The sequence below is a fragment of the Trachemys scripta genome, chromosome 8, assembly GCF_013100865.1.
Source record: "Trachemys scripta elegans isolate TJP31775 chromosome 8, CAS_Tse_1.0, whole genome shotgun sequence".
NCBI lineage: Eukaryota > Metazoa > Chordata > Testudines > Emydidae > Trachemys > Trachemys scripta.
Window position 1 is genome coordinate 7,381,821 of NC_048305.1, and position 12,767 is coordinate 7,394,587.

General features: G+C 41.5%; 1 protein-coding gene across 3 annotated transcripts in view; it reads right to left on the bottom strand.

Annotated features, from left to right (window-relative positions):
- Window positions 1-12,767, bottom strand: part of MAML1 (mastermind like transcriptional coactivator 1) — a 28,985-nt gene that overhangs the window by 10,557 nt on the left and 5,661 nt on the right. For 2 of the 3 annotated variants that reach the window (XM_034779026.1, XM_034779029.1), the window contains exons 2-3: window positions 5,532-6,953; window positions 892-1,152 (exon numbers count right to left, since the gene is read on the bottom strand). In XM_034779026.1, the coding sequence (XP_034634917.1) occupies window positions 892-1,152; window positions 5,532-6,953 (1,683 nt within the window). The remainder of the gene's footprint in view (window positions 1-891; window positions 1,153-5,531; window positions 6,954-12,767) is intronic. The other variant, XM_034779028.1, reaches the window with a different exon arrangement.

Below are 12,767 nucleotides of genomic sequence, written 5' to 3' on the forward strand. Positions count from 1 at the left end.
CTTTTTCACTAGGAGGGTGGTGAAGCACACTGGAATGGGTTACCTAGGGAGGTGGTGGAATCTCCTTTCTTAGAGGTTTTTAAGGTCAGGCTTGACAAAGCCCTGGCTGGGGTGATTTAGTGGGAGATCGGTCCTGCTTTGAGCAGGAGATTGGTCTAGATGACCTCCTGAGGTCCCATCCAACCCTGATATTCTATGATTCTACGTATGCTTATTTGGGGCCAGACTGCCTGTGAGGGAGAAAAACTCTTCAAGCTCTGCGCCAATGTGGGAATACGGGTAGAGGAACTGATATAAGGGCACGACTACAGTAGAGAGTTTACAGCTGCTCTAAGCTGATGGGAGAGAGCTCTCCCATTGGCTTAACTACTTCCACATTAGGAGAGATGAAAAAGACTGGGACTTTTCAGCTTGGGAAGGAGATGACTAAGAGGTGATATGATATAGGTCTATAAAATTCTGAATGGTATGGAGAAAGTGAATATGGAAGTGTTATTTACCCCTTCACATAACACCAGAACCAGGGGTCACCCGAAGAAATTAATAGGCAGTAGGTTTAAAACAAAAGGAAGTACTACTTCACACAACACACAGTCAACCTGGGAACCTCGTGCCAGGAGATGTTGTGAAGATAAACTATAACCATGCTCAAAAAAGAATTAGATAAATTCAGAGAGAATATTAGTCAAGATGATCAGGGATATAATTTCATGCTCTGGGTGTCCTACACCTCCAACTGCCAGAGGCTGAGAGTGGACAACAGGGGATAGATAACTTGATAATTTCCCTGTTATTTTCATTCCCTCTAAAACATCTGTCATTGGCCACTGTCAGAAGACAGGGTAGCGGGCTAGACGGACCTTTGGTCTGACCCAGTCTGGCAGTTCTTACCTGTTCAGCTAGGAGTTGTTGCTGCCTCTGCCCTATTAGGAACTGCTGCTTCTGTTGCTCCATCAGCAAATGCTTTTGTTGCTGCTTCTGCTGGTCCAGTAACATCTGGTGTTGCTTCATTACCACTGCTTGCTGCTGATTGCTGAGATAGGCCGTGTTGTTATGGTTACCTGCCATGGAAACACTGGAAGGCTGAGCACTGACACCAGGGCCTGGGACAGAAACAGGAACACGAGGAACACTGGGAGAAGGGTTTTGATCCTGCAGAATATAAATAACATCAGTTATAGGAGTGGCATGGGTACTACTGAATCTACAAGTGCTATATGAACATATTCAGGTCAGCAAAATCATCACTCATGACAAATGATTACATAACTAGAGAATGGCAAAGTACTTTTATTACTTTCCTCTCTTACAGGACACAAGTCATAAAAATATCCCAAAGAAAATAGACACTTGGCAAGCCATATCCATTTTTGTGTTTTCACACAGTCGATTAATAAAATTCAGTGTAAAAATAGAGTGCAAAACAAATCTAGCAAAATATTTTTAATTCTCAATCTATAAAACTTCAGTTTAACCCATGACAATGCCAGATTAACTGCCTGGGAAACAAAAAGAAACAAAAGGTGGGCAAGGAGAAATGTGTATCAAGGGCTATGCATGAATAAAGTGATTAGAGGAAGATCTGGAGCTACACAACATTCATGGAGGGAGACTGCAGTGTCATTCTTATTTACAACACTTCCCCTATGCCTCATGCAAATGAATGGCCCTATGTATGCTTCTACACAGCTCGGAGCACACTGCCAGGTATTAATAGAAAGGTGGGGGGGGGGGGGGGAAGGGAATAAAAAAAATCCACAAATCACCACTCTGACATCATGCTAGTATCCAGGTAGTGGACTAACTATTAATCTTTAGTCAATCCTCCTCCAGAACTTCAGTGCTGTTTCCAAAAGCATGTTGTAAACTATTAAGTACAACATGCATCTGTGCTCCCAGAACCTTCTTTTGAAATGAAGCAACATTTTGAATTGTACCCCCATTAAGGTTATTTTGGAAATTTTATTATAGACACACAGATTAATTTAATTTAGTAAACTACCAGGAACTATAGGATGTGATTAAGCAATACAAGATACCAATTCTGCAAGAATTGATACGTTATTAGTTCCACTGAATTCTATAGCACTACTCATGTAAATATTTGCATTCTCCACTAAGCCCCTGATTCTGCAGATAGCCTTTCCAGTATAATCCTCTCTCCACAATAGGCTTTTGCTTCCTCAATTAGGCTTCATTTAACATTAATTATTCACAGCATACCACAACTAGTGTGAAGCACACAAACTTTTTACATTTACCTGGGTGGCAGCATTTCAAATGAAGACTGCATAAAGCAAATTTGAGATACATTCTATCTGAATGTGAAATTATACCTAGTAGATACCAACAAAAATATTACAGTAATCCTGCTTCTTTCAATTTCTGATTGTACAACTGAATTATTGTTAATCAGATAAACTATCTGTTAATAAGGAGTTGGTGGTATGGGGGGGCAAGAGTAGGTTTTGTTTTGTTTTTTAAACCAAAATGTATAGTTCAAAAGCATGATTTTTAACGTCCTGTGCCATTAGACGATCTGTAGAAGAGCTGACCAAAAAGCCCAAAACAAACAACAAAACAAAAAACCACAGACTAACAGTACAGAGATAAGTTTGGGTCTTTAGTTTAGCATCCAATATTTACTGTTTGATATTCTTGTATTTTCTCCACGTAGCTGAAAACTGCAGTGTGAAACTCTGCTCTTTTAGGAGTAGGAGACTTGAATGAACATAAGTGCTACCTATAAAATAGCAACAATATCAGAGAAGTAAGACAAATACTACGTCTGCTTTGACAGTTTTACAGGTAACCACATCAAAAGTCTTATTTGGAGTTCCTATGGTTACCTTCAGACATCTTCCAACCCCAGCTTTAATCTTGATAAAAAAAATTGTGTGGAAAAATATTAAAGTGTCAGACACTGGGGTGTGGGGCCAGCTTCTCTACTCCCCAGTTAATCAGATACTGTGAACCAAAAGTAATTGATATTGCACTGTATAAGAGCTGGTCTACACAAACTTGCAGCAAATTAACTTTTAATTAACATCTTTTGTTATTTCAATGCACATTAGTGTGTGGAACAGCCTCGAGTCAGCAAACATGAAAAAAGAGCTGCTGAGGTGTTACTTCCCCCCATTTTATCAGTGCCGTGTTAAAAGTGACTTACAAAGAAAAAAAATTGGAATGATGCCTTCTTGCTTTTTATGAAGCATAAAGTAGCTCTAATTTACAAAAAAAATTCTGCTTGATCTTTACCTTAGAACAGGGGTGTGCAAACTTTTTGGCACGATGGCCAGATCTGGGTATAGAAATTGTATGGTGGGTCATGAATGCTCATGAAATTGGAGTGTGGGAGGGGGTGAGGGCTCTGGCTGGCGGTGCAGGCTTCGGGATGGGGCCAGAAATGAGGAGTTCAGGGTGTGGGAGGGGGCTCTGGGCTGAGGAGGGGTGCAGGCGATGAGAGGTTTGGGGTGCAGGAGGGTGCTCCGGGCTGGGACCGAGGGGTTCGGAGGGTGGGAGGGGGAATCACGGCTGGGGCAAGGGGTTGAGTCGGGGGAGGAGGCAGTGGCTCAGGGCAGTGCTTACCTCAAGCGGCTCCCGGAAGCAGTGGCCCGTTCCCCCTCCAGCTCCTATGCGGAGGCACAGCCAGGTGGCCCTGCTGTGCACTGCCCCATCTGCAGGCACCGCCCCTGCAGCTCCCAGCATAGGAGCCGGAGGGGGGACATGCTGCTGCTTCCGGGAGCCATGCAGAGCCCCAGACCCCGCTCCACAGCAGGAATTCGAGGGCTGGATCCAAATACCTGGCTGGCCGAATTTGGCCCGCAGGCTGTAGTTTGCCCACCCCTGCCTTAGAAGCAACAAATCAGGTCTTTCCTGTTTTTTGATTGGGGTAATCTTGAAGGACCATATTACTGGAGTAAGAGTTCAACAGCCTTTAGTTGAAGGGATGGGCTTTTAAATTTTTTTTTAAAAGATCTTCTCTCTCAACTGTTCAACAAGCATGTGTGTTCTAGGTATTAAACACCACAGTTTTAAATATTCTGACAAGTCATCCTCAATTGCACAGATTTGTATTTGTGATACCATGTGTGTATTTGTATCCTATTAGTTCTGCAGTCTTCCTATTAGTTCTGCAGTCTTCCAGGAATAACAGGATAGACAAGACATGAATTTTTAACGTAAAACAAGCACTACAAGCCTTTTGGGAAAAAGCATTAGTACACCATAAAGCAAAAGCGGACAATTTTTTTTCCCCCTTTGCAGGTCACCTTTTATTCTCCATATTGTATTCGTGGGGGAATTCTGCACCAAAAAATTAAAGATTCTGTGCACAAGATTTTAAAATTCTGCGTATTTTATTTGTCAAAACCCTATATAATCATGGCAGTTTCAGTAATTTGGTATTTTATTTCAAAATATCTGTCAGCAACCATGTCTGTAACAACACAGACGCACAAAAATTCCCCCCAGGATGAGAGAGTTAAAGAAACCTCCTATCACAACCCAGTTCCTGGTTCTTCCCCCTCCCTCATTCCAGACATCTGCACCCCCTTCTTTCCCCAGAGCCCAGCCACAGGCCACCCCCTCACCCCCCCCCGCTGAGACGCTCACCCTCCCTTCACCCCAGGGAGTTAGAGGGAGAAACAGCATGATGCTGGGTCCCAGGCTTGTATGGAGTTTCCTGCATGGTGCCGCATTCCTGCAGCTGCTGGGAATCCTCCAGCTCCTCCTCCCCCCAGCATCATTATCATCTATTTGAGAGCTGGGTGCTCTGCTGGGTCCAGCAACCCCGAGTGGCAACCAGCAGCACTGCAGCCCATCTTTGCAAGGGAAAAAGGAAATTATGTGCACAACACTAATTCTGTATTGTGCATTGGCACAGAATTCTTCCAGGAGTAATATTGCCTCAGGTAGACAAATGTTACCACTGTTAATTTCCACCGGGGGGTGGGGGGGGGACGACAAACCTCTCCAACAGCTGAGATTTAAGATAGCCAACCTTGGGATTTCACTTAAAACACAGTCCATTTGTTCTCCCAATGGCCCCCCCCAACTACTCATATGAGCCACAACACTCTCAGGAGTCAAGAATATCCAGAAGGAAACAGACCTGAGGTCTTCAAACAAGTCACCCGAGAAGAGGAGACATTGATTGAAAAGTAAAACTTAAAAATAATTCTCAAACAAGAAATTTTAGATAAAGGTTTACAAAGTTTTCAAGTATCTTTACAGATATTGACTTTTATATTAAGGAATTTGGTTCCCACATGGTGTATTAAGTTGGAAATACATCTTATCAGCCTAGCTATTAGTATTAACTATTAGACACTATACTCAATGAAAAATTTGGTTATTTCTAGATGTTTTTTCCTTGGTAGTGTCTTGGTTTTGCTTGCTTTAGAATAGAAAATTAGGATATTCAGTAAACTGTATTTCCAAATAATTGCAACTAATAATTGGATCTGGTCCTACCCACCTAGCACTCCAAGACCTGTTACTTCACAATGGTAACAGCTCCGAACATTTACCTGGCTGTGTGGTACTAGAGGTCTGTAGGCAATATTTCCAGACTTCTGCTTCATCAGGAACATCCCATTTTGTTCTTCACTCATATGAGGCAGTGGTGGTTGCTGGCGTTGCTGCAGATATGCCAACATAGGTGTCTTGTTCTGGCCAGATACCGTAACTCCTTGCTCACACTCTGCTTTGTAATGTGAAAGGGGTTTTGTGTTGCCATAATCTAGCATGGAGCCTTGGTTATTTACAGGGTTCTGGTTCAGGCTGTTTGGCTGATGACTCAACATAGTCACATGGTAATTGCCTCCATTCCGGGGAGAACTCTTATTTGCCATACTAGGAATTATGAGTTTCTGGTTATTGAAGTCCTGTTGGTAAACTGAAGGGCTGGTGGGATTGTCCATTGTGTAGGGGACACCCAGTGGACTATGAGAAGGTCCAGACTGCTGCCAGCTGGACATCTGACTGGTTTGGTGTACTTGTGAAGCCTGCTGCTGGTTCTGCAACATCTGGTCTCTCTTCTGCTTAGCAGCCATCTGTTGAAGTTGGTGAGCAGAGGACATTTCTTTGGCATTTCCTGTGCCCTGTCCAGATAATAATACATTGGGTAGAGGCCTCTGCACATTTTGAGACTGCTTTGATGCCTGCATCATAGACTGGTTAGGATTTTCAGTCACTGGCTGACTGGAAGACTGGAACATAGTCTGAGATCCCCCAACTGCTGGAGAAGCAGCACTAACAGGTACAGAGGAGGCTCCAATGAATGTTGGACCTGAAGAAGTGGATCTGACTTGTGGAGACCCCATCTGCTGTTCCTGCTCAAAGGCTGCTGGGGAAAATTCAGTCTTTATGTTAATGTCTTGTGGCAATGGAGTTTGTGCAGCTGAATTTGAAGAATCTGCATCCTTCTTCTCCTCAAAGTCTTCATTAAATAGATCCTTCATGTCTTCATCGGGCACCGATCTATTAAGTTCATCAATGAGCTCCTTCCATTCCTGCTCATTAAGATTAAGATCAGGCATCAAGTTGTTCTGAGATATAGAACCGCCTGCTCCAGCAATCATACAAGGAAGGTCATCCACAGGCTCTTGCTTGAGCTCTTTGTTCAAACCCAAAGGAAATGAGTCATCAGCATCACTACGCCCATTTAGCTGAAGGTTAGAATCTGGAAGACACTTTTTATTGATGCTGTCCAGTCCCATTGAATGCTTTCCATTGAGCTGTAAGGCATCTCCACCAGAAGATTTCTTGTCAAGTTGATGTAGTGGGGATAAAGGAGATACGCCATTGGAGGAGCCACTTACCCCACCAAGACCATCCTCACGACGTAATTTCTTGGACACAGAAAACATATCCCCATACCCATTCTGTTGATCTCCATTCTGAGGGGAAGCAGCACTATCAAGTTTTCTTTTCACCGTCTCATGGAGCTGCTGGAAAAAAAAAAAAAAAGCCAATTTTAAATGTTTTAGTTTTATATGTTTCACTACAATATGACCATTATCTCCTATCATATCAATAGCTAGTCCAGCTCCTTCTATCCTCAAACATGCAAAGGCTAAAGTTTCTACTATAATGGCACACTTCATAATGAGTGAATGTTTCTGAACCAACCGATTTTACTCAGTACTTCAAGATATGCTGAACACAACAACTCTTGGATACAAGAGCAGCTTACAAAAATGGAAGATGGGTCTTTCCTCTGCCATGAACAAGCTCTTTTGCATGCCATCTTCCTAAGGAAATCTTCTGCTCAAGAAAGATTGTTAGATTAGGCCTTTAAAATTGTCTGAAATCATAACTTCCTGCCTTGAACAATGGAAACAAAAAAAAGCTAAAGAATTTAAAACCTAGAGACAATGGAGAAAAAAGTGTATAGAAATTATTAAACCTTTCCCTCTTCAGAAATCTAACATATTGATACATGTTAAAGGGTTTGGGGTTTTTTTTGGATGAGATGTTATCTATATAACTGTAAGAGAAGTATTTGGGGTGAGAGAAGGTCTGGCTATGCTATAAGCCATTTATATAGTGGCCTCATTTATATGCTAAGGTAAATAGCTCATCATTGTAAATTCTTTGTCCACAAATCACATTGGTTTTGTTTAGTGCAACCACTGACCCTTCTATAAATACCTTCATGATTCATGCTTATCTAAAAGTGATTCAAAGCACACTGATCAGTGTTCTTATATCACATTGGGATGAATGAGTGACATTTTCTTCCCAAAGTAGTATGTAGGCTAGGCAATTAAATACCACCATGGATAAACCAAACAGCTTATTGCTAAGCCTATATAGTTAGCTTGCCTCACCAGACTGTACATACAAGTTCTCTTATTTCACAGTGCCATCTAGAAGCAAGTAGAGTGAACAGCATCAGATCTAGTCAGTCTTGTTATTTCAAAAGCTTGGGATCCTCTGTTCATCTTATCTCCTCTGGCAGCACTTAATCTATAACTTGCTACCAATGACACTAAACAAGGCTTGAAAAGTCTCCTGCACACACCAAGGTTGAACAGGAATCTTTCCCAGCAAATGTCATCACCTTGTGCAAAAACAAAGCTTAATTTAAGAAGATAAATCCAATCAACACTGGGATATTACAGTCCTAGTGTAACAGTGCTCTGCTGTTGCAGTGTGTTGTTTAGAGCAGGAGGCTTCTGCTATCACCTCCTCATCTGGGATGCCGAGGACCCCTACACACCACCTGAAGTGAGGCTTCTGCAGCCATCCTTACAAGAGGCATCTGTCTGGTATCAGCCATACAAGAGCTCTCTGATATGGGAGAAAAAAAGCCTGTCTTTTTTAAAAATACACTAAATGGAGCCTCCCTACTCAGTCCTCTCCTCCGTGTTCTTGAGTGGGATGAGCCCAGATAAAGAGAAGGGAAACCTCAGTCTCCCACCACTCAAGAGGTATCTGACCACTGGGAGACTAGGCACAAATGGGTACGGCTGGAGGATGAGCATGAGATACTGGTATATTTTGGCTTGAAGAGTAGGCTTTCAGCTTAGGCTAGGAAGTGTTGGGTAAATTTTTCAAGCCTTGGCTACATATTAAAAAACAGCAACAACATACATTTGATAAAAATCTGGGTTTTTTAGATAAATGTTGCTGGCTCTGCGTTCATTTTGGTTTTTGTAATTAACTGACCAAGAAGCACAGTACAGATGCAATATTCGCCTTTCAGCATGTTTCCTATTGTTTAGTCAGTTTCCCAATTGGGATAATTGAAGCACAAGGTGGTTGAGTAACTTGCACACAGTCACATAGTGAGTCAGTGGCTCAGATCAAAAATAGGATCCTCCTTTGCTTTAAACCATTAGACACCACTCCCTCAATACTCACATGCAGGTATCTCCAGAAAGAGCTGAAACCCAAAAGCGGTGACTGAACTTTTAATATTGAACATATTCTTCCCATAGTTGTAAGGAATATGTTCTTAACATAAGAATTTGCTCCATCTTTCTTAGTATCTCCTCAAACTTTAGAAACTTCCCATTCATTTGAAAGCACACTGGTATTAAAATGATTTTGTTAGTGCTCAGATATCTGACCACAAAAAGTAACAATTTGATCATGGAGACAGTCCAAAAAAAACCCACTCTCGCCTCAAGCTGTACTTGCATCTTTGCTCCAAAGTGGAGCGAGTACAAAAACAAAAACTTACACACTTAGTAATTTTATGAAAGGTATGTGAGGTAAGTTGATTTTTAAGAATTCATTAAGATACTTAACACCTTGCTTAGCCTCATCGAAGTCAGAGACATTCTAAAGACATCTGGGCCTTATGCAGCATCCTGTACAGATGCTGCAGAAAAAATTGCCTACATATTTGTTATTGTTGGCATCAGTGCACAAAGTTTAAGCCTGAGAGAGATCTGTTAGCAAGACACTGGGTTTGGGCTTATATACAAGCTATTAACGGACTTCACTTTCTTGCTGGTTTATTTTTTACTTCTAAAAAAAAATAAAGAGTGCATTTGGATATGTGGATTTCCCCAATGGCAAGACATAGCTACAAAAGTTTCCAACAGCCAAAAGCTTATTTTTCCTGTATGTCAATATTTGTGCCTTTGAAGATTAAAAGTAGTAATGGAACCTGAAGTCCTCCCAATTCGTAAAGTTGGGTAATTGCCTTGCAGATTACTCACCTTTATTTTGTGGGGTATCCCTTTCTGAAGGGAAGACTAAACAAAATTTTCCACATATCAGTTTTTTGCTTCTGCCGAGTAGAAAAATGATATGTTTGCCAAATCAAAAGTACAGTGACAAGACCTACACTTCTTGGGTGCAGTTCCAAGTACAGCCAGTTCACAAAATCCTGGCAGCTGAGAGTTACGAGTCAGTCAACAAACTCCATGAACAATCAGCAGCCCAATCAAAGAGATCTTGAAGCAAGAAAATCCTGTTCTATTATGATGAAAGCCCAAAAGGAACAGAAACACTGTTTGCTGGTGTGTAAGGAAAGCAGTTTAGACTGTTTAGGTATGTTGGCCATTGTCATAATGTTAAGTGCAGTGACTTTTTGGCATGCTGCTCTTGCTAGTTGTTCATAGCACAATCAATCCATTTAATCCAGTGATCCTCAAACTGAGGCGCACCTCCCTAGGGAGGCACAGAGGAACTCTTTTTTATTGGGGTGGGGGTGGGGGTAAAGATGAGCAGCAGGGCCTGGCCAGCCCCCACAGGGAGTGCCACCCAGCTCTGGCCCCAGCCACAGTTCCACTCCCAAGCCAGTTTTGCCCTCATTCCTTCTCCTCCCCCAGCTCCACCTTCAGCCCAAGCTCCTCTGCTGAGTCAACTGTGTTGTAACAGAGGGGGTGTATGGACGGATTCCATTACTGGTAAGTCGGGGGGTAAGCACAACAGGAAAAGTTTGGGCACCACTGATTTAATCAATAAAACAATATGAGCCAGTGTTTCCCTATTCACATGAGACCAGCGTAGGATTTCCAAGTCTGATTCTCTCCCCTCTCCCCCAAGCTGGAAGCATTGAAGCAGCATCATATTCAGGGCCTTAGGGAAAGAAGAGTCTCAAAATACTCTGCTGCAGACCTTTAAAATTGACTTAGGCCTTACCTACAACAGCATTTTTGTACCACTGCAAACAAGTCACTTTACATACTGGTGTGCTGCATCTGTATTAGGAGTTTGCACCAATGCAGCAACTTCACTGCCAAAAGGAAAAGCATGGACAAGGCTTTAACCCATCAGGTTAGCTTCAACGAAGCAAAGCTCATCAAGCCCTCCTTATTAGGAAAGTAGTCTACCAGGATAACACGCCTTCAGGGAAAGAGTGATCATAAACTAATGGAGAAATCTAATAAGGAGAACTGGGAGGGCCTCAGGACTCCAGAAGTAGGAAGAGTTGGAAACCCAGCCATTACACATCCATCTGCAGAGATCAAATCTTTAAAACAGCATTACTTATGGTGAGGAGGAAAAAAAAAAACAAAAACACACCTCTTCTGGCTTTAACTATTTTACATACGATTGTTGGAAGTATCACATTGGGTTATTTAGCAAAAAGATTTAAGAAAAATACTCCTCTTTCTTCAGTTTACCTTGCACATTTGATAGTATTTTCCATATAGACCCAGTTTCCTGTTTGTCCACATCTCTTACAGCAACAGGGAAAAAGCATTTTTTAAAATAGAAAAATGTTATTGCAAAAGTCACAAAAATTAGCACAGACCCAATGTAGTACCTGACAATCGTTATTTGAAACTATTTAGATTTCAAATTGGCATCCCTTATGTGGATCAGCTTTACGTCAACATTACCAAGTTGGAGACTAGAAATAAAGTTTGGCTCTCACATTTAACAGTAATTTCAAAATAGTAGTGACAGTCTCATTATCTAACTATATTAGATATTAAAGGGACAGTCAAATCCTATTTTTGAAAATTCTGTACTTTGTTATATTATCTTGAGTATTATAACTTGAAGGTTCCTACAAATTTGGTTTTTTGATGTTTATTTTCTGTATCTGATATGTGTATAGTCAGCAATCCTAAAAGTTGTACTGATCTAGAAAATATAATGCAATCTAGTTTTCTCCAAAAATCAAAAAGTTAGTAATAAGCGTGCTCTAAGAAAGCAGTGTTTATCTCCTTGAGCCAAACCATGATTACGAGCAACTGATGACAAATATTTTTAGAAGTATTACTATTTTAGTAGTGCCTACAAGCTCCAGCTGAGATCAGAGTCTCATTGTGCTAGGCTCTGTACAAACATAGAAGACAGTCCCTGTCTGCCTGGACAATAGCTGAATCTCACTCAAGAGGCATCTATTTCCACCTCACGAGGTTACATCATCAGAGGTCATGGTCTGGGAGTAAATACAGAGTACACCTCTACCCTGATATAACGCTGTCCTCGGGAGCCAAAAATCTTATCGCGTTATAGGTGAAACTGCGTTATATCGACCTTGCTTTGATCCACCGGAGTGCGCAGCCCCGCCCCCAGAGCGCTGCTTTACCGTGTTATATCCGAATTCGTGTTATATCGGGTCGCGTTAAATCGGGGTAGAGGTGTATTTTAAATGATTTTCTTGTTAATACTATACATTAGGAATTTCTCTACTCACTTAGATGACTGAAATATAAACAGTTTTTATAACTATGTTCTGCTTCTTTCAAGAAAAGCATTTTATTACCAAATCTGTTCCCATACCCTAGAATGGTCACCAGGCGGTCAGAGAACCACAACACTGGACTAATTTTAATTTGACTTTTAATTTCATTCCAAAAAATGTGTGCGTTTGGGAGGCAGCATAGTTTGGGAGGCAGCTGTAGTGAAGGAAGACAGCTACAGATGTGTATGTATAAAAACGTAAGCACCTGTATTATTCACAAGAGGCAGCTTCTGCTACAGGAACTGTTCTGCTGAATCAAAACTGCTACGCTTTAAGCAGCAATGCTAGGTTCTCCACTTAAGTTGAACTTCAGCAGCACTGATCACTCCCAGTTCTTTACAGTTTAGGAAACACCACTGCAGGCCTTAGCAATCCAATAAAAATATATATGTTTTAAGCACACCACAATAACTTGTGCCAAGAAAAAGTAGACAAAAAACCTGCTTGAGTTGTTTGGCAACAAACTATCAGACTTGTCAGCAGATGATGGCAATGGTGTAATTATGGCGAGACAGCACTACACTGTTATAGTAGAGTATTGCAAAATTATTCATATTTTGCTATTTTGGGGCCAAAAAGTAATTAAAAGACATTTCTGACATCC